Source organism: Capronia coronata, assembly GCF_000585585.1.
Source record: "Capronia coronata CBS 617.96 chromosome Unknown acBCG-supercont1.2, whole genome shotgun sequence".
NCBI classification, from domain to species: Eukaryota; Fungi; Ascomycota; class Eurotiomycetes; order Chaetothyriales; family Herpotrichiellaceae; genus Capronia; species Capronia coronata.
Genome location: NW_006912894.1, coordinates 2,204,691 through 2,232,682, shown reverse-complemented (window position 1 = coordinate 2,232,682; position 27,992 = coordinate 2,204,691). Strand labels below are relative to the sequence as shown.

Below are 27,992 nucleotides of genomic sequence, written 5' to 3'. Positions count from 1 at the left end.
TACTTCTTCGAAAAGTGAGCAGATACTGGACTCATCTCTTTTCATTTTCCAGTCTGTTGCAAGACCAACCCGCCTAGTACCTATACCGTGTATGCGTATATAGACTCATCAGGCCCAGGGTATCTGTATGTACCTTTTGTCCAAGTCGATATCCATAAAGAATACGTCCATGCATGCCGGGTTATAATAATGATGATATACCAAAAGCACCCCGTCAACTTCCATTTCCTTTGCTATTGCCATTTCCATTTCCACTTCCGCTTCGTTCCATCCTTTCCAACTCCCTTTTCACCACCCGGACACACTCGTCCATCACGTCCGTACCGACCCTCCAACTGCGAAGCACCACGCCGCGCTGCCGCATAATTTCTTCCGACCGGGCCCAGCGGCGCTTCCAGATCTCCAATTTCTTGTCATACGACGCGGCCGGGTACCCACCGTCGCCGCCAGCCGCGGGATCACCGCCCGTGGCACCTGTTGCCCAGCGCGCCGCCGCCGCAGGATACGACGAGAGCCCTCGTCGAGGCGGAAGTGGTGGGTTCGGTCGGTTGTCGCTGCCGATGCCCGTTTGGTCGGCAGCGGCAGCAGCGGCGGTAGGACGTGATGGAGAGGATGACCGCATGGCAGGCAGTTGGTTGTACGCGGATGCCATCTGGCGTCGAGCAGATGCGACATAGCCGTCGTCGTCACCACCACGGGCTGACGTGTGGCTTGATGTCATGGTGCTTGTCGATGTATTGGTACGTGAGAAGGATGGGTGAGATCCTGTCGAACTCACTTGGGACTGGCCCTGATTCTGTCGTGTGGACGAAAATGGTGGCCGTGTAACTCCTGATGGAGCGGTCGACTCGGTAGGCTTGTCCGATGCGGCCGTGGCGCCAGAGCGACGAGGCTTGGGCGGAGGGGGAGGCTTCTTCTTGGACGTTTCTGCTGATTCTGTGTCTGACGCCGACGGTCTGTCATGGTTGGACATCGACAGGGGCTGAGTAGAGAAATTCCGCAAACTGGACGGCTTGTTTGGCTTGTTGGGTGCAGGAGGCTTTCCGGTCTGGTCGGATGGCTGCATACTTTCCGGTGGGGATGAGTTGGTCTTCCTCGGTTTGGGATCAATGTCATCATTGAAGTCAATCAGTTCGGCCTCCTTCGCAGTCGCTTCGGGGTCCGACCTTGGTCTCGTGGGCAGAGCAGGTCTGCTTTCAGGAGTGTCCATACCCAGCCGACTACCGTCTTTGGACGAGATGACGGAGTCTGGAGGTGTATTCGAGACGGTTTGGTCGAAGAAAGACCTCTTCATAGGTGTTGTCACGTCTCGGATGAAGACACCAATGATCTGTCCAGGATGTTCCAGAACGACATCTGTATAGACCTCGAGATCAGCCTCCCCGCTATCCCCCACCAGAATGAACTTCCTCTCCGGAAAGTCATTGAGTATCCGCTCTAATGAGCCACGCTTCCGTTCGGCAGCTGGCTCAAAGATACCTTGCAGCATTCCCGAATATTGTTTCAAATGAAATGACCCGTGCGGCAGTCCAGCCATTGCAAAATAGTTCCGCAAAAGGGGATACAGTTGCCACGGAGAGTTGGAGACATAATGTAACTGGACGCCCATACTTGCCAGCTTGGTATACCATTCTTTCACTCCTTCAATCGTGAGATCTGACAATTCCCGGATGAATGTGTTCTTGAATATCTCCCGGGCGCCGCTTGCTATGCCGGAGTGTTTGACAGTATCATCGATGTCGCTGATCAAACTAACACCTTTGCTATCTGTGACCAGGACGTCTTCAGTGGCAGACAGCTTGTCTGAGGCCAGAACTCGGACCTGGGTTGGCGTGAAGTCGAGAGCCGCGCGCAGATTGAAGTGTCCCGAGTCATCGGTGGTGACGGACTTCGAAGCTGACCTTTGATCATTGAAGAAGAAGACGGTGATTGGGGCGTTGGTTATAGGTGTGGACATGAATGGTCGGAGTCGGTCCATCAGCATTTCGTTCGCGGCTGCCATTTCTTCTCGACTCATGTTCGCCGGCTCGTTCCAAGACAGTCGTTTCAGAAGGCGACGCTGTCCAGGATCGTCGTCGTCGCTTGCAATCACTCGGCTGGACGACATCGCCGATCGCGCAGGTGATCCAGACCGACTTCCTGCAAGGCTATCGGTATCGAAGCTCTTCCGACTTGATTGAGTGTAGCTCCCTCGCGCGGCAGCATCAGCTTCCATCTCTCCCCGATGAGCAATGTTCGCGGCCTCGCGTGCAGCAATTTCATCCTCATGTCTTGAAGGGTTGTCATCGAGCTCTTCCCGGCCGGCGGGGGCTTGATTCGAGGGCCGAGACGTCGTCGGAGCCGGAGGTGGAGCATAGATGCCACTCAGTCGCCTGGCCACAGCAAGCAAAAGTCTATTCTTCCTGCTCAGTGGCCCGCGCTGAGGTGAGTAAATCCATCCACGTACATCCACGTCGAGTATTGCATTGGCATCTTCGTACTTCTCCCATTCTTTCTTCCAATATTCTGCATCTCCAGTATTGTGTCGTGATTCAATAGATTCGTGCGTACCGGGAGGATACCTCGGCGTGCCGTCCGGATTGGTCTTCCTCGTCATATGCTTCCGGGCGTAGGTTGGGAACAAGACCATTTCCTCCTCTCCATTGCGCACGATCGCAATATCAGGGAACTCGCCTGGAATGCCTCCCTCTACCTCGTTAAGCAGCTTGTTCTGGATTTGGTCTTGATATGTTTGCCTCAGCTCGTTTGCCGCTCGGAGAATGCCCCGGAGCTTGTCCCGCCGCGACCCAGGCCCCCGTCCGCCAGACTGGCCATAGCTTGTCATCTGATCGATTGATCTCGTCCCTCGCAAGCGTCGGCCGCCAGCATGTTGCTTTCCATACAGTGCCTGTAGGATCCGACTCTTTTTGCGCTGGAGTAATCCAGCGAGCCCTTTTCCAGCCTGTCTCTTTTCTTGTTTCTTCTGCTGCCTGCGGACTATGGCCCGGTAAATCCGGGACTGGGCTCGTAGCCGTAGATGGGGGATGTACTCGTGTCGGATACCTAGCAATCTCTCGCGGGCCCGGCGATGGGTGTTAGGAAATAGATAGCGGAAAAGAGCAAAGGTGTTTCGGAATTTGGGCAGACCGCGAAACGGGGAAGCCAGGGTGGAAAGAAGGGCGAGCCCTAACAACAACAAGACCAATGAGTGCGAGTGGAGATGGCAAAGATAGCAGGAGCGAGGACAACCAAGAAGTAGAAGCGAGTGAGTAGGATGGTAAGCCTGTATTCTGTATTGCAAATTGTCTGGCAAAAGGTTCAAGTTGTTCGAATTCCGCCACAAGTTGAAGTAAAGTTGAAGTTGAATGTCGTTGGTTCCTCCAATCCTAATACGTCATTTCCAGCCTTGCGCTGTTCGGCACGCGTGCCGTGTAAGAAAGACCCCTAAACATCTATATCAATGCGTGCATCGCCATCACCATCGATTGCATCTGCAAGTTTTACATTTCACGTGGTCAGAAGAGAACTGCTCGTGTCTCTCGCCCATTTACCCTTGTCACCTGTATCAGCGTGGTGAACGGTATTGGTGAAGATATCCTTAGCCTTCAGGGGCATGGTATAAAGGCTACGGTAGGCCCATCGAGGAGGACGAGAGCCCTCTATTGCGGTAGCTACTCACTCAAAAGTCTCGAGGACAATCCGTATATTCTCGCTCAAGCTCTACTGGGTATCGATCATGGCATTCATTCTCTTCGTCATGCTTTCTCCTAGTATCTCAGAGAACATTCCAATCCTCTCTTCCGCTTTCATTTGCACCAGTCTCCTCAGACCCCAGCCCTTATCGGCCCTCGACTCATCTGAATTAGGTCGATGCAGCGTCCTAAGCACCACTTGAGCCGCCATTGCGTTCAAGCCAGCCTTTCTCAAGAACAATTCCCACAGTGTTTCATCGTGTATCAATGTCACAGTATTCTGGCCGCCGATGGAACCTTCGTTCGGGGGCGACGTGGGAAAGCCGTGCCCTGATATCAACTGCCAAATCATACGGTGTAACGTTGGATTTTGTGAGTGTGAGCCTGGTTCAGATTGCACCCAAAGGGGAGTTACCCTTTGGCTCTTGCCACTGGTGAGACTTGAGCAGAAGCCAGTAAATCGGGCGATTGTGTCAGCTGTGGTTTGCAAAAAGCTTCCATGGGCATTGAGGCCTGATATCAAGACGAAGACATGGTCATACTCTGATAACAGTCCGACGATTCTGCTTTGAACCAGACTTTGCTTGGTCGAACCATCCTGGCCGGGCAAGCTCTTCTGGTTCAAAGCCTGCAAGCTGCTGAAGATAAGTCCACCGCGAGGATTCAGGATGATGTCAGGGCCCCCAATAGGCCCTCGTGTGTCCCGAGCCTGCGTAGGGTTGAGATCCCGATATATCAGTGTAAGTTGCTCGGCCCCCTGTCTTTCTAGGTAACTGAGTAAGGGGCCATGTGTTCGAAGCATTGCCATGTCGACAACCACGGTCCTGCGCCATTCCAAAGACTTGATGGGTGAAAGTTCGGTCTTTGATGCCTGCAAAATGGCGGAAACAGGTGTTGCAGGGACCAGGATTCTGGCAGCTCCTTCATACCCATCATCATCTTCGGAACACGCCGGTCCTGGGGTTGTAGATGGCGCAGCTCTGGAGTCACTCTCCTCTTGAAGTTGTGTGGCCTCAATAGGGTCGTTGGGAAGTTCGTCCATTCCCAGCGGACATGGTTGTTTGACTGCTCGGAACTTGCTGCCTCTCAAATCCAAGAACGTGTCCAGGGCACTAGATGCTGAGAAGAAACTGGTCAAGTTCGATGGTTTGCTCTTGACTATTGGCGTGTTCGTTGCGCTATCGTTGCTCACAAGAACCTTTTTCATTGGTGACGGGAAGATGGAAGGTTCGTCGCTCCCAGGCCTTTTCTGCGGTGTATATGGCTTTGGTGACTGAGCGATAATGGACACTAAATCCGCATCCTCCTCAATCTCGTCGTCACTATCCTCAGTCTCATCTAGTATTCGAAGCCCTGGCTGTTTCCACAACATCTGCTCACTCCGGATGATATCTTGCGGGGCCTTCACTGTTTCGAGAAGCGTGCCAGATCCCTCGATCTTTTCGTTCAGATCAGAACCCAAGTGATGACAAGGAACTGCACATGGTTCCAGTGTTGTATTTTCTTCCAGGCTTATCAGGTCTGCTGAAGCGAAGCGAACCGAGTCAAGGTGACTAGCGATGATATCAGGTCGCGAAACATGGTCAGGGGCCCTGTCCAAGGTCATGTCCAGTTGCGGAACTGGAACCCTTATACAAGCCTCTGGAAGACTAATCATCTCTTGCTTGAGCCTGCATTCCATTTCCTCATTGGCTCGTTCCGCGAAAATGAGGTCTTCAATGTCAATATCATCGTCCAATTCCAGTCCGAATTCCTCGTCCTCGCTCCTGCATCCAGATACTTGAGACAGGCTGCTGATATCATCTATGGGACTGAAGGGATTTCTCCGCGCCTGGATTGCTTTTCTGTCGATTAGACTTTCAATCTTCTGTTCTGGTGAGAAGCCTTGTTTGATTGGTGTCGCCGGAGTCGTTGTTGTGCCACGGTCCTGTTCCTCGTGATGTGAACTTGCTCGGCTTGTGGTAAGACAGAGCCTCTCATGATCTGAGCTTGACTCCCTGAGAGCAGCTCCATTGTGAACTTCCACATTCGGCGTTCCTCGAAAGCTCATGGGCATTTGTGTTGGCGAAGCACAACTACTGCCGTCGTTATTGCTAAGAGACGACCAATCCTCTTCCATCAAACTGTCCAAATCTGAGAGCTGTTCATCCAGCACTACCTCTTCCGCGGGAAGTGCTTGTGCCTCCGTATCGGAAGGAGATGCGGACGGACACTCCGTTGAAAGGTCCTCGAGCATTAGGGGCGGACTTGACGGACGCAGTTGCGGCTTCTGCAAAATGTTAATCCATTAGACAAGACGCTGAGAGCAGTACGCACCTTATGTATTTCTTTACCAAGGAGCACTTCTCTTTCGTCCTTCGTGAGGGCCACCCTCTGCGTTTCTGCCAAATGCCTCAACGCCTCCCGTGTGGCGTGCACCTTTTCGCAGTCAAGTGTCTTCTGTATGTCCTTCAAACTGCGGCACGCCTGGATGTAATTCCATTCGTCTTCATATAACTCATCAGATATGGTATTTGACTGTGGCACGTTCTCTAAAAGACGTCCCAAGACGGAGCAGCCCGCGGTGTCTCGCTTGAACCCTGCAACGTCCAAGTCATGGTCCGTAGCAAGTAGAGGTTCCTCCACTTTCATCCTCCGCCATCGAAAAGGGTTGGGGAGGAAATCGCTCCATTGGATCGTCGGGCGAGGATCTGTGATGCTTTCGACAAGAAGCACGGCTGCTTGTCGACCTAGCTGCATCTTTGGCTCGTCAAGACCTTCCGCGTATTTGCTGTAATCTGGCTCTAACAACGCGCCATCATCTTCCTTTGAACACTGAGCAGTAGGATTGGGCACATGGCGCAAGTAATGGAGAATATCCTCCGAAGCGTGATCAGTTGCAAGACCGTGGAAGCGAGCATATTGCAGAACAGATGGAATCGACATGGCATATACAGCGATAACGAGAAAGCGAAGGCACCACAAAGTCAACTTGCGCAGTCTGGTCTGACAAAACGACAACGACATTGGAAAGAGGAAATGGAAATGGTCAATCCATCAATGTGACGGACGTCCATCATCGCAGTCCGAGTCTGTCGAGATGCCAAGCTTGACCTGCGCAACAGCTTAACTTCCAGGTTGACTTGAAGGTTGGAGGAGAGGACAAAAAATGCAACTGGAAATCATTCATGCCATTGCAGAAGAGGCTACAGAATTGAACATTTTCCTGTCCCAGGAAGCAAGGCTGGCACCGCTCTCCTGCATCTGGACAAGGCTGGAAGGAAAACAAATAGGTACCTACAGCTCCGTCTGCCATTTCAACTCCCATGCCTTTAACAAATTCCTGCCTCCTTCGTCATTCAGTCATTATAATTGGATTGCCGTGACCCATCCTTGTTGGTCTGAGGCAGCCCCCATTTCTTGTTAAACTCTTCTTCTTGAGATTTGCCCTGTGGGTCGAAGTATGGCTTTTCCGCAGTTGCAGCCACGCGGACTGCGTGCCTTCGGTGAGGAGAGAACCCATATGAGGCACTGTGTGTCGTAACCCTGTTGTCCCACAACGCAACATCGTGCTTTCCCCATTGAAAACGTACATGCGCCTCTTGGGTTGTAGCAATAAGTTCGTTCAGATATCGAATGATAGTATCGCTCTCAGCCTTGGGAACCCCCACGATCTTGGTCACAAATCCAGGGTTGAAGAAGACCGACTTCCACCCAGTCACCGGATTGACTCGAATTAGCGGGTGTTCAGTCGTGATGGGCTCCCGGCGAACAGGTCTTCCGCCCGCTCGAGAATCCTGAGCTTGCATGTCGGCTGAATGCAAGGCGGTCAGTCCTTCAAGGTATTTTTGCATATGAGGCGACAGCACGTCGTATATCGCATATTGAGAGCACCACAAGGTGTCCCCTCCTCCACCTCGTGGGGGCCCCGTTAGCACTTTCAAAGACGTATATGAAGGTGGCTGGACCTCGTAGCTGACCTGCCAGAAGTGTCAGAATATAGTACAGAGGGAAGCAGTCAGGGGGCTTACATCCGAGTGCCACAAGAAAGTAGGTGTGAAGAGTGCTCGTTGGTCCAACGACTTCTCGTTCGTGTAGACCACGTGGACGTCTTCGAGCCCCTCCTTCTGCGGTACAGCCGTGGTCGCATGTTTATGCAGCGTTCCAAAGAATTTGCCCAGTTCTTTTTGAGCTTCAATGTCGAAGTCATCTTGGTTGCGGAAGAAGACAACGCCTCGAGTGGCGATCAACCTTGCAAGATCGCATTTTTGAGCGTCGGTGAGCTGGGTCAGCCTGACCCCGGAGATCTCTGTTCCAATTTTTGGCACATAGTCGAACACATCGTCGGCAGCTTCAAGCAAACTTCGAAATCGACGGTCGCCGTATAGTCCCTTGTCATCATACGGCACCTCCTTCAACTGATTCCAATGAAGGTCTGGGAAGCGTGGTAGGAGATAGTCAAACTCATAGTCTTCATGAGACTGGACGGACGACCGTCCTGGCTCATAGGAATCTGCTAGGTTCCGCTTCTTCCGTTGCTCTCCAAATGCATTCTTGCTCTTCAAAACTGCTTTGGCTTCGTCGATGCTGTTGCTCGTATCCCAGGACTGAGATCGATATTCCACCTGAACTGGATCTTCCGCGTGGGGCGCCATATTGTATGTGTGCGTGTCAGCAGTGTAATCGTCTGACAGATGTGGTTGGATGATCCAGACTTTGAGAGCGACTCGTCATGCTGGAATAGACGGGCGAGAATTGCAGATGTTATAAGCGCTATTTCCGAGTATGTGCTTGCAAGGCGGGATGGCACAATATCGTGGCAAACGGTCAGCGATCTGGCGCTCTACTCACCTCTAAGCCTATTGGGACTTTGTGTCTCCACATACCACGAGTGAGAAAGCATGACTGTTCAGACACCGGGTTGGTGACACAGGATGTCATCTTTGATCCATACGAAGATAGGCGCGGCTGTTTATTGCGCCATCCTGCAAGATCGTCATGATTCCCGGACACTAGAAATGGTCCACTCGCGGCATAATTAAGGTCATAGATGGTTTCCTCACCAGGGGCCTACCTAACAGAGCACAATACTGTGGTACAGTTAACATCTGTGGCCCAACAGAGAGGCATCGAGTGTTCGAGTTGTTCCAGATCTCGGCTCTTGATTGGTCAGCCTGTCGTGCAGAGCCCACCTTCGGAAGCACGCAAGATGCGAGCCTGATGTCGCAACAAGCTCTTGGACACATATGGAAGTCTTCAGCATCTCAAGGAATTAAGGTGGCGTCGTCGAGCCTCGTAACAGTGCACAGCAATCGCAATTGATATCACATTGTTATAAGACAGCCCACTCATCTCCGCCACCGGATGAATAAGACTGAGAGCTTTTCCTGAACATCGAAGTGGATCAGAGTGGGAAGAAGCTTCCCATCGATCCCGTGAGGTTGAGTTCGCATCGAGAAGCGCGCGGAGCGACTTGCTGACGACTTCGATTCATCCCAAAGCTACAAGACGGAGGGAAAGGCACGTCGACGTCGTTGTATCAAAGATGAGGGAGTGAAGTCGTTGATATAAAGGGCGAGAGGGATTCGCGTGATACCAATGCTCCTCCGAAGCAGGACGTCCAGTGCAGTGGAGTGTAACACCATAGATGCGGGGCCAGAACGAAGCCACTGCAACAATCTGAATGTCAAGATCCTGATTCTCCTACCTCTGTGTGCTTAGGGTCTAAGCTAGACAGCTGAAATGGTACGAAGTACTAGTATTTGGCGAGATTATAGCTGAGCTTCCATGACAATTGCCATGGTCGCAGCAGGGAAAGGCCGGGCGGCTACGCTCCATGGGCGCAGACGCTTTCCAAGTATGGACGTGCTGTTGAATGAGCACAACTGATCCTTTGCAGGTAAATTCCCGTCTATGTACCAGTGGTATCGTAGATGCCCTATACACTCTAATCTTCAGACCTGCAACGAACGCCGACAGTCACGCCGAAGCACTCCCCAAAAGAAAAAAGAATCCAAATAGCTTGTGAAAGTCACCTATTCCATCTCAATCGTCCCTGGAGGTTTGCTAGTAACGTCGTAAAGCACTCGACAGACCCCGTCGACCTCATTGACTATTCTCCTGCTCACTCGCTTCAGGAACTCGCCATCGAAGGGAAACCAGTCGGCAGTCATGAAGTCCGACGTCTCGACAGCTCGCAAGGCGATCACCTGCGCATGTACTCTCTTGTCGCCCATGACCCCAACTGCCTTGACGGGCAGGAGCGCGGCGAAGGCCTGTGAGATTTTTCTATACAGGCCGCTGGCCACAATCTCATCGATGAAGATCTTGTCGGCATGCCGTGCAATCTTGAGCTGTGATTCGTTCACTTCTCCAAGAATGCGGATGGCGAGACCTGGGCCAGGGAAGGGATGTCGCCAGACCAAGTCCTCGGGAATTCCCAGATTAGTCCCCAGTACTCTGACTTCATCCTTGAATAGTTCCCGGAGGGGTTCAATGAGCTTGAGGTGCATATCTTTCAGAAGACCACCAACATTGTGGTGAGTCTTGATGGTGGCAGACGGGCCTTTGAACGAGATGCTCTCAATCACATCAGGGTACAGAGTGCCTTGGAGCAGCCATTCGATCTCTCCGGCTCTGGGTGAGTTTGCTGCGGCCTCCGCAATTGCTTTGGCCTTGTCCTGGAACACCTCGATGAAAGTGTTGCCGATGATTTTTCGCTTCGTTTCCGGGTCCGTGACTCCTTTGAGCTTTCCAAGGAACAGGTCAGATGCGTCAATGACGGTGAGGTTAATTCCAAGGTGTTTTGTCAGCGTCTCTTTGACTGTCTGAGCTTCGTTCAGACGAAGGACACCGTTGTCGACAAGCACGGCATGAAATCGATCTCCGATAGCTTCTTGCATCAGTTTGGCGGCAACCGTCGAGTCGACTCCTCCGCTCACGGCACCTATGACTTGTCCCTTCGGACCAACCAGGGCCCGAATGCGCTCGATTTCTTTGTCCACGAACTTATCCATGGTCCAATCTTGTCGGGCTTTGCATATTTTGACTGCAAAGTTTTCGAGGAGTTTGGTACCACATGGTGTATGCGTCACCTCAGGGTGGAATTGAATGCCAAAGTACGGCTTCTCCGTGCTGGCAATACCTGCGAAAGGCGCATTTGCGGTACTTGCGATGGGACGGAATCCATCCGGCAGCTTCGATAGTTTGTCACCGTGACTCATCCATACTTCGATGTCGTCCTCAATGGCATCGAAGAGACGGTCGATATGCTCCTCCTTGCCCGCATGTCGCTCGATCTGCAAATAGGCATGACCATACTCCTTCTTGTCGCCTGCAGAAACGTTCTTGCCGAAATGCCAAGCCAACTCTTGTAGTCCATAGCATATACCCAGGATCGGAACACCGAGTTCGAAGGCGGCCGGATCCACGTGCGGTGCGCCCTCCTCGTAGACCGAGTAAGGACTGCCTGATAGGATGATACCCTTTGGCTGGAAGTGTAGGTCCGCTATCTTTTGTGTGCATGGGAGCATCTCGGAGTAGACATTCAGTTCACGCAATCGTCGTGTAATGAGATGTGAGTATTGCGAGCTTCACGCGTATGTAAGTCATGGGCTGCAACAGGAGGCGGGATTTTCGCCTACCCAAAGTCGAGAACCAGGATGGTATCGAAGGTCTCTGCCGGTACATTGACCGAAGGCCCTTCGACCTCGCCATTGACAGCCATCGCGTTCTATTGTCCAGAAAATAAAAGTGGTTTTGGTGAGGTTATGCAGGGTAGTTGCATGTCGAGATCGAAAAATACTGTGACTACGCGATGAGGGGCGCGAGAAATAAATTTTGCGGAGCGGAAGGGAATTTCTCCCCCGCAAAAAAAGTTCAGGGACGGAGAGACATCTCAACTCTCTACGCAGTATAGATACGTCGCAAGCACCGCAGTTGGGCCACTTTCTGAAAGGTACTATCAGTCTGCAGCCTCAAGATGAGCAAACGAAAGCAGGACGTTGGCGACAAGGTTATGAACAAGAACACCGCCACCACCGACGACGAGAGCGGCGAAGACGAGGTCAGTCCGGAGTCGCCATGTTACAGTAGTTTGTTGCTGATTTCGATATAGGACTTTGATGTACTCAACGTTGACTTCGAATGGTTCGATCCTCAGCCAGAGATCGACTACCACGGCATAAAGACTCTTCTGCAACAGCTCTTTGATGTTGATGCTCAACTGTTCGAGCTGTCGGCATTGACCGACTTGATCCTGTCGCAGCCGACCCTGGGTTCAACTGTTAAAGTGGACGGAAATGAGACAGATCCATACGCATTCCTCTCTGTCGTCAATCTTCAAGAGCATAAGGTACACATGACCGTAAATATACTGCCCCGGGACTATGCTAACGGCTTGACAGGATAAGCCGTTTATTGCTACATTGATCCAGTACCTGCGGTCGAAAGCCAACTCAAAGCCCGAACTTGCTCCTTTGGCCCAACTACTCTCCCAGTCCACAATACCTGCCATTGGCCTGGTTTTTACAGAACGACTGATCAATGTCCCTTCAGAAATCGTCCCACCCATGTACACGATGTTGCTGGAGGAGATAGACTGGGCTCTTCAGGACAAAGAGCCATATAACTTTTCCCACTACCTCATACTCTCCAAGACCTACACCGAAGTCGCTTCAAAACTCGACGCCGAAGACGATCGACCGAAGAAGAAGAAAAAGGCAGCCGGCGGTTCTTTCGAGACAATGTACTTCCATCCAGAAGATGAAGTGCTGCAAAGACATGCCCTCTGTCACGGCGGGTTCGACTATTCCACCAAGCAGGATGAAGGACACTCTGACTCGAAACGGGCTTTCCAGGAGCTTGGGATCAAACCACAAGGCCATGCGATTCTGATCTCGGCCGATCAGTTCAAGCCTGCAATAAATGAGGTTGCGGAATATCTGAAACCCCAGGCGTGAGAGGAGACTGCATTTGGCCTGCCGCAAGAAACAAGGGAAGCGACTTCAGTTCATCTCTCGTGTGCGGACATCATTCCCATTGGGTGCCCTTGAGCCTCTGCATCAGATATTCTACCTCTACAACCTTAGTTAGAGGTATGACTACTTTAGCATACATCTGGACAACCGCCTCGACATTGATCTTCTCCTCCCCACTGCTGGTACCTTGGGAGCCAACGGATGGATCCTTGCCATATGTTCTGGCCTTCAGTCGCAGTCTCTCGAGGACCTTTTGCTCAACCTTTGCGTTGGTGATAGCGGCGTCAATTCCTTCCCGATCTTCGGCCTTGATCAGCTTCACAAACCTCTCGGTCTCCGCCTGAAACTTGCTCTCAGCCACAAACTTTCCGAAATGAATGCGCCTGCTCAAAGCCTGCAAGCAAGCGACGTCACAAGTTGCAGCACTGCCGTAGTTCTCCTTTGTCTCCCCACGATCCTCCCGTTCAAACTTACGGCATGCTTCAGGCAATACCTCTTTGATGTATTTCGCTTTGATCAGGTCGTTGACATTGACATCGTTGTCATGCAGAAGTTTCGGATACTTTAACTGTTGGAGTATGGGGCGTTGCAAGACTTGTGGAAAGAATGGGTATTCGTCTGGGGCATCATATCGGCGCACAGTGGAATGTAAGCGCTCGGTCTCGGAGAGGAGGTAATCGGCCAAAGAGATGTTGGGAGGTAGAGCAAGATTACTTGTTGGTATCGGTAGAGCAACAGGGTCGTATATTGTAGCGTTGAGAGGAAATTGTACCCGTTCGATGAGGTGGAAAATGATTGTATCTTCGAGTCGACTAAGTCGCAGTCAGCTCATGTCCGCCAATGAGTTGATTGAGTTTCTTTACATCAGTTGAAAACGAATGTTCTCGAGGTCCAAGGCCTTTGACGCATCGGAAAGGTCAATGGCGGTATCCATGTCCGTCTGGCTTGATTTATCTCGTTCGTGGGGTGTCCCAGTGCGCATAGAGAGAATGGCTCTACAAGCAGGTCATAAGATGGAGAAAGGAGAAGTCGGCTCCCAGGCCATGTCACCACCTATATCAGAGGCGATTACGGGTCAGCGGGCGTAGTGACCGTAGTGATGTCGCAAACGAACGAAGAAAAAGGGTATAGATATGTGGTTAGGATGTGATTGATGACTCGTTAGTGGGCTGCAAATAATGATAGAGACCAAAGTGCATTATTGGTACTCATGCTTCAGCCTTCCAGTACGTCAGAAGGTTGCGGCGTCTGGGCTGCGTCTCCAACTTACAGAGTAGACCAGCATACAGGAACAGCCTCCACATCTTCAACCTTTCGCATGAGCTCGCGTCTCCCGAGAGCCTCAACCTCTCACTCAATCATCAGCACTCACCTCTCTTGGACTATTACACTTATCACAATCGTATCCCGGCCGAAGAATAAGGCGCCGAAGACGCATAACGGCGCAAGAGGCAGGCTTATATGGCCAGCTCGCGCTCCCACAGCCGGAATGCCTCGCAAACACGAAGACCGCAGGGGGAAGGAGATGACTCTGTCCTCGGCGCGGTGCTCGATGTAAGATTGGCTTCTTAACGTGTCGGATGCACTCACTAATATCTACGTCGTCACAGACGCGTCAGTTGGAGGCCTTTGGCCGCAAGGTGACGGCAACAGCGAGCCACCTCATGGGCGATCCTTCCTCCACACACTATCCCACTGCTATGAGCAGCCTCTCCCGCCAGATTCGGCGCCCTGCAGTTCAACGGGCGGTCTTTTCCTTCTCTCAGCAAGCTCCTTCGGAACTGGTGAGAGCAAAGCTCTCCACCAGCGAAATCGCCCATCGAGCCCTGACGTACATTCCCGACGAACAGTTGCAGAACATACCCGAAGATGACAACTCTTATTCCTTATTCCAAGGCTTCCAGGCTTCTGTCCCTGAAGATGAGAGCGAACATCGTAAGGGACACCGCCGACGGAGCTCCAAACAGCACAAGCTATTAGGCGCTGGTGATGTGGAAGAGGATGGTCCGCCAACTATCCAACGCCTGAAGAAGAAACGCAATGCTGTGAATCACAGACTGGAAATGATGGCCGTAAGGAAAAACATGTGCTCAACTGAAATTCGGGATATAGACAATAAGATCGCAAATCTTCAAAACATCCGACGGACGGTACTCGATCGACTTGCAACTCTAGAAAACGAGGAAGCGGAGGTCGAGCATGAGGTACTGGAGCTTGATAACAAAATCGAGGAAATGCAGGAGGAGCTCGAGGAACAGGGCGCCTTGGACCAGTCCACAAGCAGTCTCAATCCTCCTCGGCCAACCACTCCCGAATCAGAGTCGATGGATGCCTCATTCATGTCGCAGTCTATCTACGAGAAGCTTCCGTCATCAGTGTCACCCAAGTCGAAGAGGCGGCCGACATTTGCGAAAAGGAAATCTATGCCAGTCCTGCATGAGCATCTCGAGCCTGGGTCTCATATCAAAACCATTCCAGCTCATAACGACATAATAGCTGCCTTGGATTTCGACCAACCATTCGGCACGATGATTAGCGCAGCGCTTGATGATACAGTGCGTGTCTGGGACATGAATCTCGGCCGCTGTATGGGATTCTTGGAAGGCCATACTGCTTCTGTCAAGTGCTTGCAGGTGGAAGACAACATCGTGGCGACAGGCAGTCTCGATGCGACTATCAGACTCTGGGATCTCAGCCGCGCCAAGTACGAACCCTATGAACACAGGGTAGTTGAGACTGGTGATGATGAAGAGGACGATGGCCTTGGATTTGGGAATGAACAGGAGGATGCGGCACCACCACCACACCCGGATGCCATGGCGGATTGTCCACTCTTCATTCTCGAGGCTCATGTGGATGAGGTTACCGCTTTGCATCTTCGTGGTGATACACTCGTCTCAGGATCAGCAGATAAGACCATCCGCCAGTGGGACTTGGTCAAGGGTCGATGTGTGCAGACGTTGGATGTGCTATGGGCAGCTGCTCAGGCTAGTTCAACGATGAACAGCACAGAACCGCAGTGGCGACCTACCGGACGACCTACCGATGCCAAAGCTGATTTCGTCGGTGCTTTGCAGTGTTTTGATGCCGCTCTGGCTTGCGGGACCGCTGATGGGATGGTACGGTTATGGGACTTAAGAAGTGGCCAAGTCCATCGAAGTCTAGTCGGGCACACTGGGCCAGTGACTTGCTTGCAATTCGATGATACTCATATAGTCACGGGCAGCCTTGACAGGAGCATCAGAGTAAGAAGGTTCATAGCACTGCTGGACATTCCCTTTACTGACTGTGTACTAGATCTGGGACCTCCGCATGGGTACCATATTCGATGCATACGCCTACGATGCTCCCATCACAAGCATGATGTTTGATGCCCGACATATCGTCTGTGCTGCCGGCGAAGATGTTGTCAAAGTATACGACAAGACCGACGGCAGACATTGGGATTGTGGAGCAGGGGCTACAACCACGGTGGAAGACCGAATGGCCGGGGCAAAGACGAGCATTGTGGAGAAGGTCAGGCTGAAGGATGGATATTTGATCGAGGGACGAAGAGATGGTGAGGTTGGAATATGGACGTGTTGATTCTACAAGCACGTCCATCTGGACTGTCGCTAAGAGTAGGGGCATTCATTACCCGGGCTACACTGAAAGACTGTCGCTGACCTGTGTCTTAGCAAGATTTTGGACCAAAAAATGTCCTGTGACAAGAGTCTACAGGTCTCGTATACAAGAATTAAATCAAGAAATCGGTTCAAGGAAGATTCAGACGATCGAGATTCCCTATAAGAGCTTTTGTCAGCTAACCCGGAAGATCATCCACGAATACACAATGATGTATCGTTATCCTCCCGAGCATCCCAAAAACTGCTAAATGCCAGAAGAGGACACCCTTGCCCTGCATTACTCTAAGACCGTTCCTTCAGCTGACGTTACAGCCCCGTTCATGGGACTCCGGTAGGTCCGCCAACATGGGGCTGTCCTCCGTTGCCTCCAACACCCGTCTCTCCGCCCTCTTCAACGCCAGCTCCCAACGATACCGAAGCTGTGCGGAAGCCTATGCAAGCTTCTGGTCCCGGTTCTCATCCATGAGCTCGGCAGAATACGCCTCCTCGAGCTCATTCAGCACCCGTCGGGCCAGAAGGAACCCGTCTATTGGCCTTGGTGCCGGCTTCGGGGTGGGCTCGACCAAGCTGGGTTTGGACGGACTCTTCGCCACCTTTGCCTTCCCCTTTCCCTTGCCCTTAGCCTTGCCCTTGCCCTTGGTGCTGGCCTTTCCTTTGCCCTTTCCTTTCGCTTTGGCCGCCGCGGCGGCGACGTCGTCCGAGCAATACCCCGAGTCATGGACCTCGTTGCGCAGCTCGACACTCCCGTCGACCTCGACGCCCTCTACGGGTTCAACGCTCTCGACGCTCTCGACGCTCTCGGCGGGCTCAACGATGGGGCCCTCTTGTATCGGCTGGATCGAGGCGGCCACACGGGACCACTCCTCGTCGACAGCGTCGACCTGTTCCACAACGTCGATGGCCAGACGTTTGGTTTCTTGGAGCGTTTGGAATCGGCGTGCCCCGGCCTCGAACAACGGTACGACATATTCGTCGATGAAAGTGCGCTCGCTGAGCGGGTACGGCAATCTACCCTCGAGAGAGTCGGAGAAAACAGGCACGCAGAGCAGCGGCGTGCGCTCCATGGCTAGGAGGAGGGTGTCGGCCTCCTCAGCACAGACTGCTGGTCCTCTCTCCAAGAAGACGGTCTTCTTGGGAGAGCACGGCGTGCTCGCGGGTACTTCAGGGCCCTGACTCGCGTCAGGAGAAGCTTCCCGGAGAGGCTGCTTCTTTCTTGGTGCCAATGGCCTCGCCCGCAGTATCAATGCCAGTTCGCGCCTGGCTTCTTTTTCCCTAAGCCCTGGAAGTGGTTGGGGCCTTGCGCGTCTATATGGCACTGCTGGTGCACACGGCGGCATTGCTACTGAGGCGCTGCTGCTCGATTCTCCGGAAGATATTATGATGTTTCTGGTGGTTCTGAGAGGGAGGCGACGGGTAGCAGACATGTTGAAAGTGGTTGGCGAGAGAGTCTGTTGTTAGAGAGCTTGTCTTAGGGGAGGGGGTCAAGCTTATTTCGTTAGTATTGGGGTTGCTTTGCTGGTGTGCAGTGGCGGGAGGTCGACAGGAGAAGGTGGTGCGATGCTATGATGTTGTTGTATTGTTGTGTTGCTATTGGGGAAAGAGGTAGGCTGGAAGGTGCGACTTGTGTGTTGATATCTTGTTCAAGAGTCGACCAATTGCTAAGAGATGCTGGCTTGAACAGTTTGGATTGCTTCAGAAGAAAGAGGTGGGATTCCACGACATATTTGTACCTCAAGCTCCTCACATCACAGGGCAGCCAAGAGGCAGAACCAAACGACGGCACGAGGACCTCGTTGTCAATCCCTACAGAGTTTTCCGTCGACCAGCTTCTCTCGAGCTCTTTCTGATCTCGCTGCCGACTCCAACAGAACCTTCACTCACACGCCATCGACGGCTGACCGCTAACCCCCGGAGTCCGTTGCCATTCGCCACCAGTGCCGCGTCTATTCTTTGGTACGATTCATTCTGGGCACGTCTGCACCAGACCATCCATGACTCAAAGGCTTCAAGGTTCATTGTGGCTTGAGTGTCGATCGGTGTGGTTGGCTGTTGCCAGGGAGGACCTCGATGACGACGAGGAACGAGCAATGAGCGACCGCCGACGATCTGAATGCCTCACTCTTTTATGGAACCATTACAGTTCATGGCTATTGGGCCTCAATTAGGCTAGCATACTCGCCAAGCACGGTGCCCCTTTGACAAATGGCGATGCTAATGCTGGAATAGAGCTGAGAGGCGTCCGGGGTCGAGAGCATGAGCCATCAGGTCGTTGTTAAGGTTAAAGAAAAGAGCTCAGCCACCTCAGAGAATACAACAAGGAGGGTTACATTCTACAGACGGACACAACTTGCAGATCAGTTCAATACGATGAAAAACCACTCTACTGTCTTTGGGGGAATTCGGTCTCGCTTCTTGAGGAAGGGCTGTTGGCAATGTTCTGTGTACTTGGAATCATCAGCGTATGTGTCCGTCAGAAGTCTAGCGCAAGAAAAACTACATTCATCACCATCAAATCAAAGCCCACCCAGCTCTTCACTGCAGCAGACCAACCAGTCTGTATGGAAGCCTTGCTTTTTAGCAGAGCTGTCTACCCTCATAGTAGAAAGTTATAGCCAGAGCATCAGCTGCATCAGCTGCATCACCGGATAAAACCCAGCCGAGCAACCGACCCGTCAACTACACAGAAGTTAAACCGCCCCGTGCCGGGATGGTACTGGTATGTCAAACTGCCTACACCGATATCCCATGACAGGGGTTCATACAAGGTATTAAGGTTCCCCAAAGCAAGAAAAGAAGAGGCTCGTTCTCTTGTTCCGGTGTTGAGGGAAAGCCGATATACTTTTGTTCGGCACGAACAGTCGAACACAGCCTCGCGCGAACCATAGAATCTGGAATTTCCCCTTCCGGAACGCAGAACTTTTCCGATCCAATCATAATAGGCCGAGGTGGGGATCCACAAAATATACTTGTAGGCTATTAGAACTTCTTCCTGGTTTGGTTACCAGATGACCTGAATTGGAATAGACTTCGCAGGGCCAGGAAAAACAGGGCGATACTAGTACAGCCTGAATCGGGTCTTGGTCTTGTTTACTTCGTACAGGGCGGGTGCCTGTTAGGATGGCTGCTCTGCAGTCCATCGAGGAGCACTCAGCTTCGTTCGGAGCATTCTCTCAACTTTGAGCTTGGTTTCTTCATGGACAGCAAGCATATCGATGAGACAAAATGGCATTGTGTACAGCCCATTTTGAATTTTACATGATACGTGATGGATCAAGTGAAATATGAACATAATATACACCTGCTGAATGGGACAGAGCTGTACTGGGAGAGAGAGAGAGATCTACGTTGGACTGAGACCCCTGCCACCGCAGACAACCAGAGCCACAGCTACAGTCATGGCTCAGGTTATGTTACTATATTGTAATTTGGTGTTGTGCAAGTATTGATTGTATGCTACTACAAGCATTGTATGGTTGTCCCATGGAAGGCGAAGGCGCAAAAATTTTGTTCCTTGGGCTGGTTTGGTATTCTGCACTACCGTCCCAAAGTATTTTCCTGGCCTAGTAGGTCCTCGAGCATCCTGGCCACTGGCCTTCTTCTAACCATTCCAGCAAAGGTGCCGCCATCTCCGAAGGTGTCCGTCTTTCGTCCCCACCTCTATGACTCCATAGAAAAGTTTCTCGATCGACCCAGAGAGCAAACCCCCGTCCAAACGCCGCGCTGTTCATGAGTCTTGCCTCATCAAAGTCGTAAAAGTTAGAGCCTAGTGGTGCCGCCTTGTAACAGGCGCACTCAGGCGGAGCAAAGTCAAGATCGTTACTCCGGCTGACGATTTTCGAGCAGGATATGCTCCAGGAGTTCCTGGACATCATCGATGATGTAGGTTTCCGGGGTGCCCTTTCGTAATTGGGCCTTGACTGCCCTGAGTTCTTCGGCGCTTGGGGTGGCGTAGGCCAGATCCAAGACTGGATCCGGGTCTGGTCCGTCTTCCGCCTTGATTTGGCCGTTTTCCAGCCGCAAGACGAGCTTCACGTGGGAGCTGGTGAGCGCCGCAGCGCTCGTCCCCCACAGCTCCATTCTCATCTGGCCCACTCCGGCGACCGACTTCTCGACAACCAAGGGGAACGTCTCGACAGCCTTGAGGAAGTCTTTGGATTCATAGCTGAGCTTGGACCGGGGGAGATCGCCTTCGCTATAGTCTGTCATGTGGCAGTCGCACTCTGGCGTCTCGCCGGTTTGTCGGAGGGTTTGGATGATCTCTTGTAGAGATCGGTGGCTGTTGTTGGCGGTGGGAGCGGTGGTCGACACGGTGTTGGGGACGGCGGCCATTTTGGAAGGGGATTGTGTGGAAGGCGAAAATGTCGTAGAAGAGGCGGAGTAAGAATGGAGAGGCGGTTGAAGAAAAGCGGTCGCTGAGATGATGGGTAGCGAGGGAGTGCCGCGATTGCACACGTACCGGAAAGAGGTGTGGTCTAAGAAGAGTAGTAAGGACGAGGAAGAGGAAAAAGAGAGTAATGGTGGTGAGAAGACTATTTATGAAATTGTCTGAGAGATCGGTTGAGAGAAAAGTTGTCGTGCGAGCGAGACGAGATTATATACGCGAAAGGCAGGAGACCAGAGGACCAGGAGGACAAATATCAGGTTGGGGAAGGGACAGTCACTGGTATGAACGGCAGCGACAAGTGAAGGATCCAAAGAACAATGTGGTTCACACTTTCTTAGGTCCATTCACTCCTCCCACCAAAGAAGGTTCATATGAGTCCTCGCTCATTTGGCACTCACCACGATGCCGACAGACCTACAGCCCAGCGACGACTGAAATAGACCTGCAAACTCAATTAGCACTTCTGACCAACCAATAATCAAGAGGGTGAACTTATAGAAAAGATAGAGGAGGACCGTCCAAGAAGCGTGAAAGACTCCAGGAACGGTCCTCTGAGGTACGCCATTAGTGTGTTGTGGTCCCAAATCGTGTTGAAAGGCATTGTGCGAAACTTCGGACATGTCGTCAATTCCCATTTCTGATCCGTCACTTCAAGTGAGCCTGAAAGTCATCCTCGTTGTACTCAACGGACATCATTTGCACTAGCTGCCCAGAGCAAAAATTCTCACAAAGCACTTCTTGCACGGTCAAGGAGATTGCCAAGGCCTATATCTACAGATGGCAAGTTCCAAGGACGGACAAGCCAAAGCTTTGATCCTCACTCGAGAGAGGTCCCGTCTTGATAACCTGATGAGCCCATCTATAAATAAAGACATGGCATTCTCCGAGTCCGGCAATCTGTAGCTCCAGAGACTTTTCCACTTGAATCCTGGGAGCCCTGGCAAAATCACCCAGAGAATCAACTAGACATAGGAACTCGTCGCGAACAAATTCGAACCCTGGACCTAGACGGAAACTGATACGATGCAGGAAGGGCATCTTGCTTGACACGTTGGGATCGAGCATGGAGGCGTAGAGCTGGAAGGCATAATCTTTCCGTTGCATCAGTCGCAGTCAGTGATCGACTCTGGGCAGTCATTCCTTCGCAGGTTTATTGCCGTCCACGACATCTCCCATGCCTCTTGTTCTGCGGTCGGCAGGTCCTACCGTCAAACCCAATGTCCAAGCTCTTTAGACAGGAGTGATGCCTCTCTCGTGTGTGATACAGTAATCTCAGAGACAAGATTTTGGTTTCCTCTTCCGTTGTGCCATTGTAGTCTGGCAGAGTCGAAGGGCATTTAGCCATATCTCAGGCCAGGGCGCACAAAGAACATCTTAAAAAATCGCCCTCTTCCCACCGAGATGGGGTTCTTCATGAATTCAGAGATCCGAGGATCAAGAGCTCACTGAATCGGCGCTCTCCATCTCACCATGCTGAACATGATGCGGATGATTGACGCGGCTGATCGGGATCTTCTGCAGCAGAAGTACACATCTTATAGCTGTTGCTTTGACGCGCGGTGGGCGAATGAGCTGCCACCCGGGGGTGGTGTGGCGACGGATTGGAGGTGGAGAGGAGTGGCAGCCTGAGAACTGCTAGAGTTCCCGTGAGGAGACCTGTGCTCGGGCATTGCCGACAGGAGCAGGCAAAGGGCCAAGTTGAAGACGCACTGATACGAAGCTTCGAGGAACCTCCGAGACCTGGCTACAAGCAACATCGAGCCTGATTCCGACCAGCGAATCTCATCAATTCCTCGAGAACTTCCAGCGATCTTGTGTGTAGGCTGAACAAATTTGCGCTCTAAGCAGGGTACCAACATGCACTTCTCGACATAGAAAATCGGCTCCGCTCTTTTTTCCTGATCCGTGCCACGCTCATATCAACCAGACCATCCCATATGTGATCACGTATAATGTTCAGCTTAGGAATGCCGACGCGCGATCCTTCAGGACCCTTACCCAATCTGACGCATGGCTAGACCGTCTTTCACCGCCTCGTGAGAGGCTCTGAACGTCGGATATCTTTTGACCTTGCCCAGTCCATCTTGCCATTCTTCGCCGGAGCAAATAGTAGAACAGAGGCGTGCAGGCAAAGCGAGTCAGATATTGACAACTGGACCGCGAAACTTTTGAACCAACAAACATCTTAGGGTTACGTTCCGATACACATCCGCCCATGCCTGGTATCCCATTCCTGTTGCTCTAGGAGACCATGCTATGAGGCTCAAGCGGTAGGAAGGGCAGACATGGAGGCTCAAGAGCTCGATGTATAAAGGGAAACTCGCGGGAGATTGAACTGTATAGGGTGCCCGGAGGGCGAGAGGGTGGTGGACAAAGGGTTCGGCGGAGGATGTTGTCTGCGACTTTGGTCGACTAGACGGGGAAGATGCGGAGTCAGACGTCAAAGGTGTAGAGCAAAGGTCGTGCCAAAGGTGATCAAAGAAGTAGAAGACTAGATAGAACGTTGGAGACTATGCTGATGGTGCCAGTGCCAGATGAAGTTGAAGGTCGCAGTCTTGAAGTTGAAACGAATTTCGACGCGTCGCAGTTCGCGTCTTTCCGTTTTGGGTTAAATCCAAACGCAGGCACTTTCTCGCTTCAACACTAAACACACCTCACTACTACGTTTTTCACTCACTCTGTCAATCAACCAGCCTTCCTGTAGACACAGGAAGAACCACAAGACTATTTGACAAACTATTGAAATGGATGGTGTGGTAAGATGGCCGTAGTGTGCTACACAGCATTCCTCATGACGCCACAACAGTTGCCTATGGCCTCCAGGAAAGAAACATTGAAAGGCCCGGAGGTATGATTTGATTGAAGCTGCTGCTTGAAATATGTGTGCTGGGTCCTGTCTCAACATCCTCAACCTCGACTTTTTCCTCGAAAGGTTCTCCGCTCCCGTCCTCTAGCCTAGTTCAAGATCGGAGTCTGAAATCAATGTCTGCACTGCCTTGGTCATCTGTCATTCCAACCCCAGAAAATCAATAGTTGTCGACTTTGTTCTTAGCGGCCTTTAGCATGCCATAGCCTTGCTTCATGATTCTTGTGTGCGGTGCCATACGATGATGCGAACATCGCCGCCAGTTCAATTTGCCATGAAGGGTCCCTGGAAGCAATGACAACTATTCTTCAAGTTGGTAATAAAGGATGGCTCCTATAATAAGATAGACTGAAGTATAATATGCTATGGGAGGTCGCGGCTTGATCAATAGACAACCATCTTAAGATAGTATTAGTAGACGCTCCACCACTAACAAAACTAGGTAGGACTATTCAGCACCCAAGCATCCTCCATAGGAGTCGGACGTAGAAACGTAATACGAGAACCATATACACGGCAAACTCCTGAAGCAGAATGTCATACTAAGCAAAAGAGGACCAGGTACCCACCATGGCATCGATCATAACAATTTCATGCCTTATGCCTGATTTCACATATGCTGCAACGCAGCACAGGCTGAACCTGTTCTCATCTGGCAACCATTACTCCGCATCACAATAGCAGCAAAAGCCCATACATTTGCATGTTTCCCCATGTTTTCAGCATGTTGATCGACCTATCCATCCTCCTTGTCTCCAGCTCTCAACATCGCCAAATTGCCATAAACCTTCGTTCCAGTAGTCTCCTTCATCGGCACGGCCCTCCCTTATTCCTCCTTCCCAGGTTCTTCAGCAGCATTTCCTTCGGCAATCATGCTCTCCAATTGAAGCAAGAACAGCTCTCGCTCGAGTCGCTCGGTGAGGCAGCCAGCACACGGAACCGCCGACTCGGAGACCCAGTAGCGCAGAGGCCGCACGTTCCGGCTTGCACAAGGCTCGTCAGGCTCACACAGCTTCTCAGCGGCCGCGTCTGGCGTGCTGATCTCGCTGCAAACGGCGCAGCGGCTTCGGTAGAGGATTGTCAAGCACATTTTGGAGAGATTGGTTGGTGATAGGCGGACTTAGGTTTGAGAGACGAGGCTGAGAGGCTGTAGGAGGTGTTGAGTGGTTGTTTTCTGTTGTGATTCCAAATATGATTTTCTCAGAGAGGTTGATCAAGAGGTTTGATGCTGAGGATGGCTGCTTGATGAGATAGATGATAGTCAATGGCAACAGGAAGACGAGCCAACGGGTTTGTGTGTGTGCCATTTTGTCTGATCTCGTGCCCTAGTAGGTCGCCGAGGACTTTCAAGAGCATGAAGCGCGACAATATGGACGACTGCTGTGTTGGGAAGGCCAGGAAATGTGTAAGGAACAGGAATGCCCGCGGCTGAATGGGAGCTTCACGGAGGACAATGTGCAAGGCACGAAGAAAGAGACCAGACATTGTACAGACCGACCAGTCCTGAAGCCGTCGTGCATATCAACTCAATACCTATCATAGTTCTTCCTCATGCCCGTATATGCCCGTTGCAGGATCAATTGAAGATCGAAGGAAACGATGACCTGTGACAAGCAGGGAAACATTGAGTTCTCAAAAGTCCTGGGTGTAAGTCTAGCTCATGCCTTGCATAAGTATCCGGACCGACAGTCTTCTCGTCAGACTGGACAGGCCCGGAGGGCATTTGATGCTGAAAGAACTGTACCGACATGACAAGAAGCAAAGCATAGAACTCCTTTCTGTGTCGAGACAAAGACTGTTGGTAGTTAGCCTGAGCATTTTGAACTGCGAGGCTCTGCACTTCTTTGACCGAAAAACAGTGCGTATGATGTAACCAGGCATGATCGATAGCAGCCGAAGCGGTCTGCGCCACTGCAGACCATGTGGTCACGATCTACGATGGCATTCTGTCAGTGAGACAACAGTCGCCGTTTGATGGTCGTCTCCTCCAGCGAGAGACTGCAATTTCACACCGCCAATGCTGAAACCTGACAGACATGGCTATATAGAAACCAGTCAGTTTCTCACAAGCACTCACTATTACCTACAAAGACAAATGGGGCTAGAGCAGGAGATCAAAAGTGATGACAACTTCGAGTTCAACGGATGGCCTGACAGACCTGATGCCAAGCGGTGGATCCCAAATTGTGGAGGACCCAGTAAGAGTGGCTACCATAAGATTGCAGTGCTTGGCAGCTGTTGTCATTGGCCGCCCCCGATCAGCCCCTTTTCCAGTTTCAACCTCGCGCCTCGTGTTGCCCCTGATTCCAGATCCTACAGAGTAGATCTTAGATGCTAGCACGCCGAACTCGCACTTTCACTTGCTCGCGAAGGAATATTGAGCAATCAGGTTGCATTTGGGGGCTTCACTGTGACCGGTGGTAAGTCGTTGTAAAAGTTCCACGGAAACAGCGACAAGAGATTATGAACCGGTTCCCCGACAACAGCGGATAGACGCGATGTTAGACTGGACCTGTCAACAATCTGAAGATCCAGCCACAGGTGTCACCACTCTTGGGTGTTCCATTATATACAGAATAAAACATGGTTCTCAGGACTATGCTGCTATTCATTGTTGACAGCTGCCCTGACTGGAAGCGGGGATACACAGCTGATTTCCACTTGTGGCCACAGCCTTCCCGAGACCTCAATCTCACGAGGCCGCTAACCTCGAGTCGGGTTCCTTCAACGGGCACTGAAGGGCGTCTAGAATGGATTCACGTTCCCCATACTGGCCCCAAGCCTCGCTCACGACAGCACGGCAATGCCTTACCGTCTGCGTCATGCGGGACCTGTGATGGCCCACCTCGGCCAGGAAAATCTGGAGAACGAATGAACGCGTCCAGCTCGACCACCCACCGGTGCTCCAGCCAGCACCGTCAGACGTGTTCTAGTGGTCTGTTGCTCCATTAGCTGGTGTTTACTATGTATACAGTTTCCTGTTTGATTAGGGTGCCCTGTGCCCTGGGGCCTGGTCGTCCGAAAGGAGAACGACTATAACCACCCCCCTACCTCTCCCGACTTTGCGGCCTTGTCTTTCCTCTTTCCCTCTTTCCCTCAAACGACAATTCCGTTCGATCACCACCTTTTCTCTCGACCTTTGTGTCCCGACGTTCTTTACCACCCGACACCGGTTCCTCCAGAGTCTCTTCGACCGAGTCTCTAGTCGCTCTTTCTGAACCGAACCGATCCAAACCGAACGATTCACCCACAGCAAAAATGATGGTCAACTCTACCTCGGCCCTCGTGGCCGCCTCGCTCTTGGCAACCTCTGCCATGGCCTGGTCCAAGGAGCCAGTCTGCAAGGTCGTCACCATCACGGAGACCGGCTCGCCCGTCTGGGTTCCTATCGCCACTGGCTGGGAAAAAGAAGAGACCACCACCACGGCTCCTCCCGCCGAGACCACCACCAGCATCTACACCGAGCACTGGGATGACTGGACCTCGACCGTCCCAGAAGCCCTGACCGTGACCACCTTCATCCCGATCGCCGCCGAGTCGACCACCACCACGGCCGCCGTGGCCCCAGTCGAGACTGGCTCGTGGGGCAACGCCACCATCAGCAGCGACAGCGTCGTGATCCCATCCTCCACCAGCGCCGCCCCAAGCTCGACCAGCAGCGTCGCTCCGGCTGTTGCGACCTGCCCGGCCGACAACGGCGCGACCATCGCCGGCGGCGGCTCGTGCGGTTGCGAGTTCGCCGTGCACTGCGGTGTCCAGGGAGGCGTTAGTGCCGCCGCGAAATTTTGGGAGCAAACGTCCGGTCAAATTGTGGACACACTTTCTGAATGTTTGGCTCTCTGCGACAGCAACGACAAGTGCGAGGCTGCTCTGTGGGTTGATGATTCAACCTCCAGCGACTACCACCACTGCTGGCAAACCAGTGGCCTCGGCCAGCCAATCGGCACCGGTATTGCCCAGATCTCCTACAAGGGTACCTGCACTGGTACCTGCGCCTCGTCGTACGGCGCTGCTGCTTCTTAAATCATCCACCCGATCAATCCTACAGGACTGGAATTGGGCTGTTGCATTTGACGTCCAGAAGAAGAACGAGAGGTGGCAAGGTGTTTCTCTCCACGTAGGGGAGATATGCAGTCTCCCACAAGGTGGGCAAAGGGGGTGCATGGCGCGATGGTTCTTGAGACGACGTGGTCGAGCTTTGGTTGTTTCGTTTCTATCGGTTTTTTCTCATGCATGATAACAACACTTTTCTGGGCTTGTTGTCTCATGCCGGACCGGATATGTGCATAGCTGCTGGTGGTCAGGCGGAGGTTTAGGAAAATGGATCTATTACAGAGATGAAACCATTACACAACTGTCCCTTCTTTCTCGTCTCGCCTTTTGAATTTCTTCCAAGCGTGATCTCGCCGTCATGGTCTCTCGTATTGTCTTGCACCGTCTCAGACTACCACACTACTGATTATCGATTCCCAATGCTTTGGTGATGGT

The 27,992-nt window shown here is 52.1% G+C and overlaps 10 protein-coding genes across 10 annotated transcripts; 3 read left to right on the top strand and 7 right to left on the bottom strand.

The window, feature by feature from the left end:
* Window positions 1-214: 214 nt before the first annotated feature.
* On the bottom strand, window positions 215-2,824 carry A1O1_02466 (uncharacterized protein; the record flags this gene model as incomplete). The annotated part of the gene is made up of 1 exon (XM_007723377.1): window positions 215-2,824. One exon carries the CDS (start codon window positions 2,822-2,824, stop codon window positions 215-217), a length of 2,610 nt encoding a protein of 869 aa, XP_007721567.1.
* An 875-nt stretch (window positions 2,825-3,699) lies between these two features.
* A1O1_02465 (uncharacterized protein) lies at window positions 3,700-6,596 on the bottom strand (the record flags this gene model as incomplete). The annotated part of the gene is made up of 2 exons (XM_007723376.1): window positions 3,700-5,940; window positions 5,988-6,596. 2 exons carry the CDS (start codon window positions 6,594-6,596, stop codon window positions 3,700-3,702), a joined length of 2,850 nt encoding a protein of 949 aa, XP_007721566.1.
* A 413-nt stretch (window positions 6,597-7,009) lies between these two features.
* Window positions 7,010-8,305, bottom strand: A1O1_02464 (taurine dioxygenase; the record flags this gene model as incomplete). The annotated part of the gene is made up of 2 exons (XM_007723375.1): window positions 7,010-7,630; window positions 7,682-8,305. 2 exons carry the CDS (start codon window positions 8,303-8,305, stop codon window positions 7,010-7,012), a joined length of 1,245 nt encoding a protein of 414 aa, XP_007721565.1.
* Window positions 8,306-9,685: 1,380 nt separating this feature from the next.
* Window positions 9,686-11,376, bottom strand: A1O1_02463 (GMP synthase; the record flags this gene model as incomplete). Its single annotated transcript, XM_007723374.1, has 2 exons — window positions 9,686-11,240; window positions 11,294-11,376. 2 exons carry the CDS (start codon window positions 11,374-11,376, stop codon window positions 9,686-9,688), a joined length of 1,638 nt encoding a protein of 545 aa, XP_007721564.1.
* Window positions 11,377-11,631: 255 nt separating this feature from the next.
* A1O1_02462 (protein bcp1) lies at window positions 11,632-12,610 on the top strand (the record flags this gene model as incomplete). Its single annotated transcript, XM_007723373.1, has 3 exons — window positions 11,632-11,715; window positions 11,767-12,003; window positions 12,056-12,610. The coding sequence occupies 3 exons, from the start codon at window positions 11,632-11,634 to the stop codon at window positions 12,608-12,610; spliced, it is 876 nt and encodes a 291-aa protein (XP_007721563.1).
* Window positions 12,611-12,680: 70 nt separating this feature from the next.
* A1O1_02461 (chorismate mutase) lies at window positions 12,681-13,562 on the bottom strand (the record flags this gene model as incomplete). Its single annotated transcript, XM_007723372.1, has 2 exons — window positions 12,681-13,440; window positions 13,492-13,562. The coding sequence occupies 2 exons, from the start codon at window positions 13,560-13,562 to the stop codon at window positions 12,681-12,683; spliced, it is 831 nt and encodes a 276-aa protein (XP_007721562.1).
* Window positions 13,563-14,208: 646 nt separating this feature from the next.
* Window positions 14,209-16,213, top strand: A1O1_02460 (mitochondrial division protein 1; the record flags this gene model as incomplete). Its single annotated transcript, XM_007723371.1, has 2 exons — window positions 14,209-15,873; window positions 15,926-16,213. The coding sequence occupies 2 exons, from the start codon at window positions 14,209-14,211 to the stop codon at window positions 16,211-16,213; spliced, it is 1,953 nt and encodes a 650-aa protein (XP_007721561.1).
* A 3,857-nt stretch (window positions 16,214-20,070) lies between these two features.
* On the bottom strand, window positions 20,071-20,583 carry A1O1_02459 (uncharacterized protein; the record flags this gene model as incomplete). The annotated part of the gene is made up of 1 exon (XM_007723370.1): window positions 20,071-20,583. The coding sequence occupies one exon, from the start codon at window positions 20,581-20,583 to the stop codon at window positions 20,071-20,073; it is 513 nt and encodes a 170-aa protein (XP_007721560.1).
* Window positions 20,584-24,330: 3,747 nt separating this feature from the next.
* Window positions 24,331-24,594, bottom strand: A1O1_02458 (uncharacterized protein; the record flags this gene model as incomplete). The annotated part of the gene is made up of 1 exon (XM_007723369.1): window positions 24,331-24,594. One exon carries the CDS (start codon window positions 24,592-24,594, stop codon window positions 24,331-24,333), a length of 264 nt encoding a protein of 87 aa, XP_007721559.1.
* Window positions 24,595-26,819: 2,225 nt separating this feature from the next.
* Window positions 26,820-27,527, top strand: A1O1_02457 (uncharacterized protein; the record flags this gene model as incomplete). The annotated part of the gene is made up of 1 exon (XM_007723368.1): window positions 26,820-27,527. The coding sequence occupies one exon, from the start codon at window positions 26,820-26,822 to the stop codon at window positions 27,525-27,527; it is 708 nt and encodes a 235-aa protein (XP_007721558.1).
* Between the last annotated feature and the right edge of the window lie 465 nt (window positions 27,528-27,992).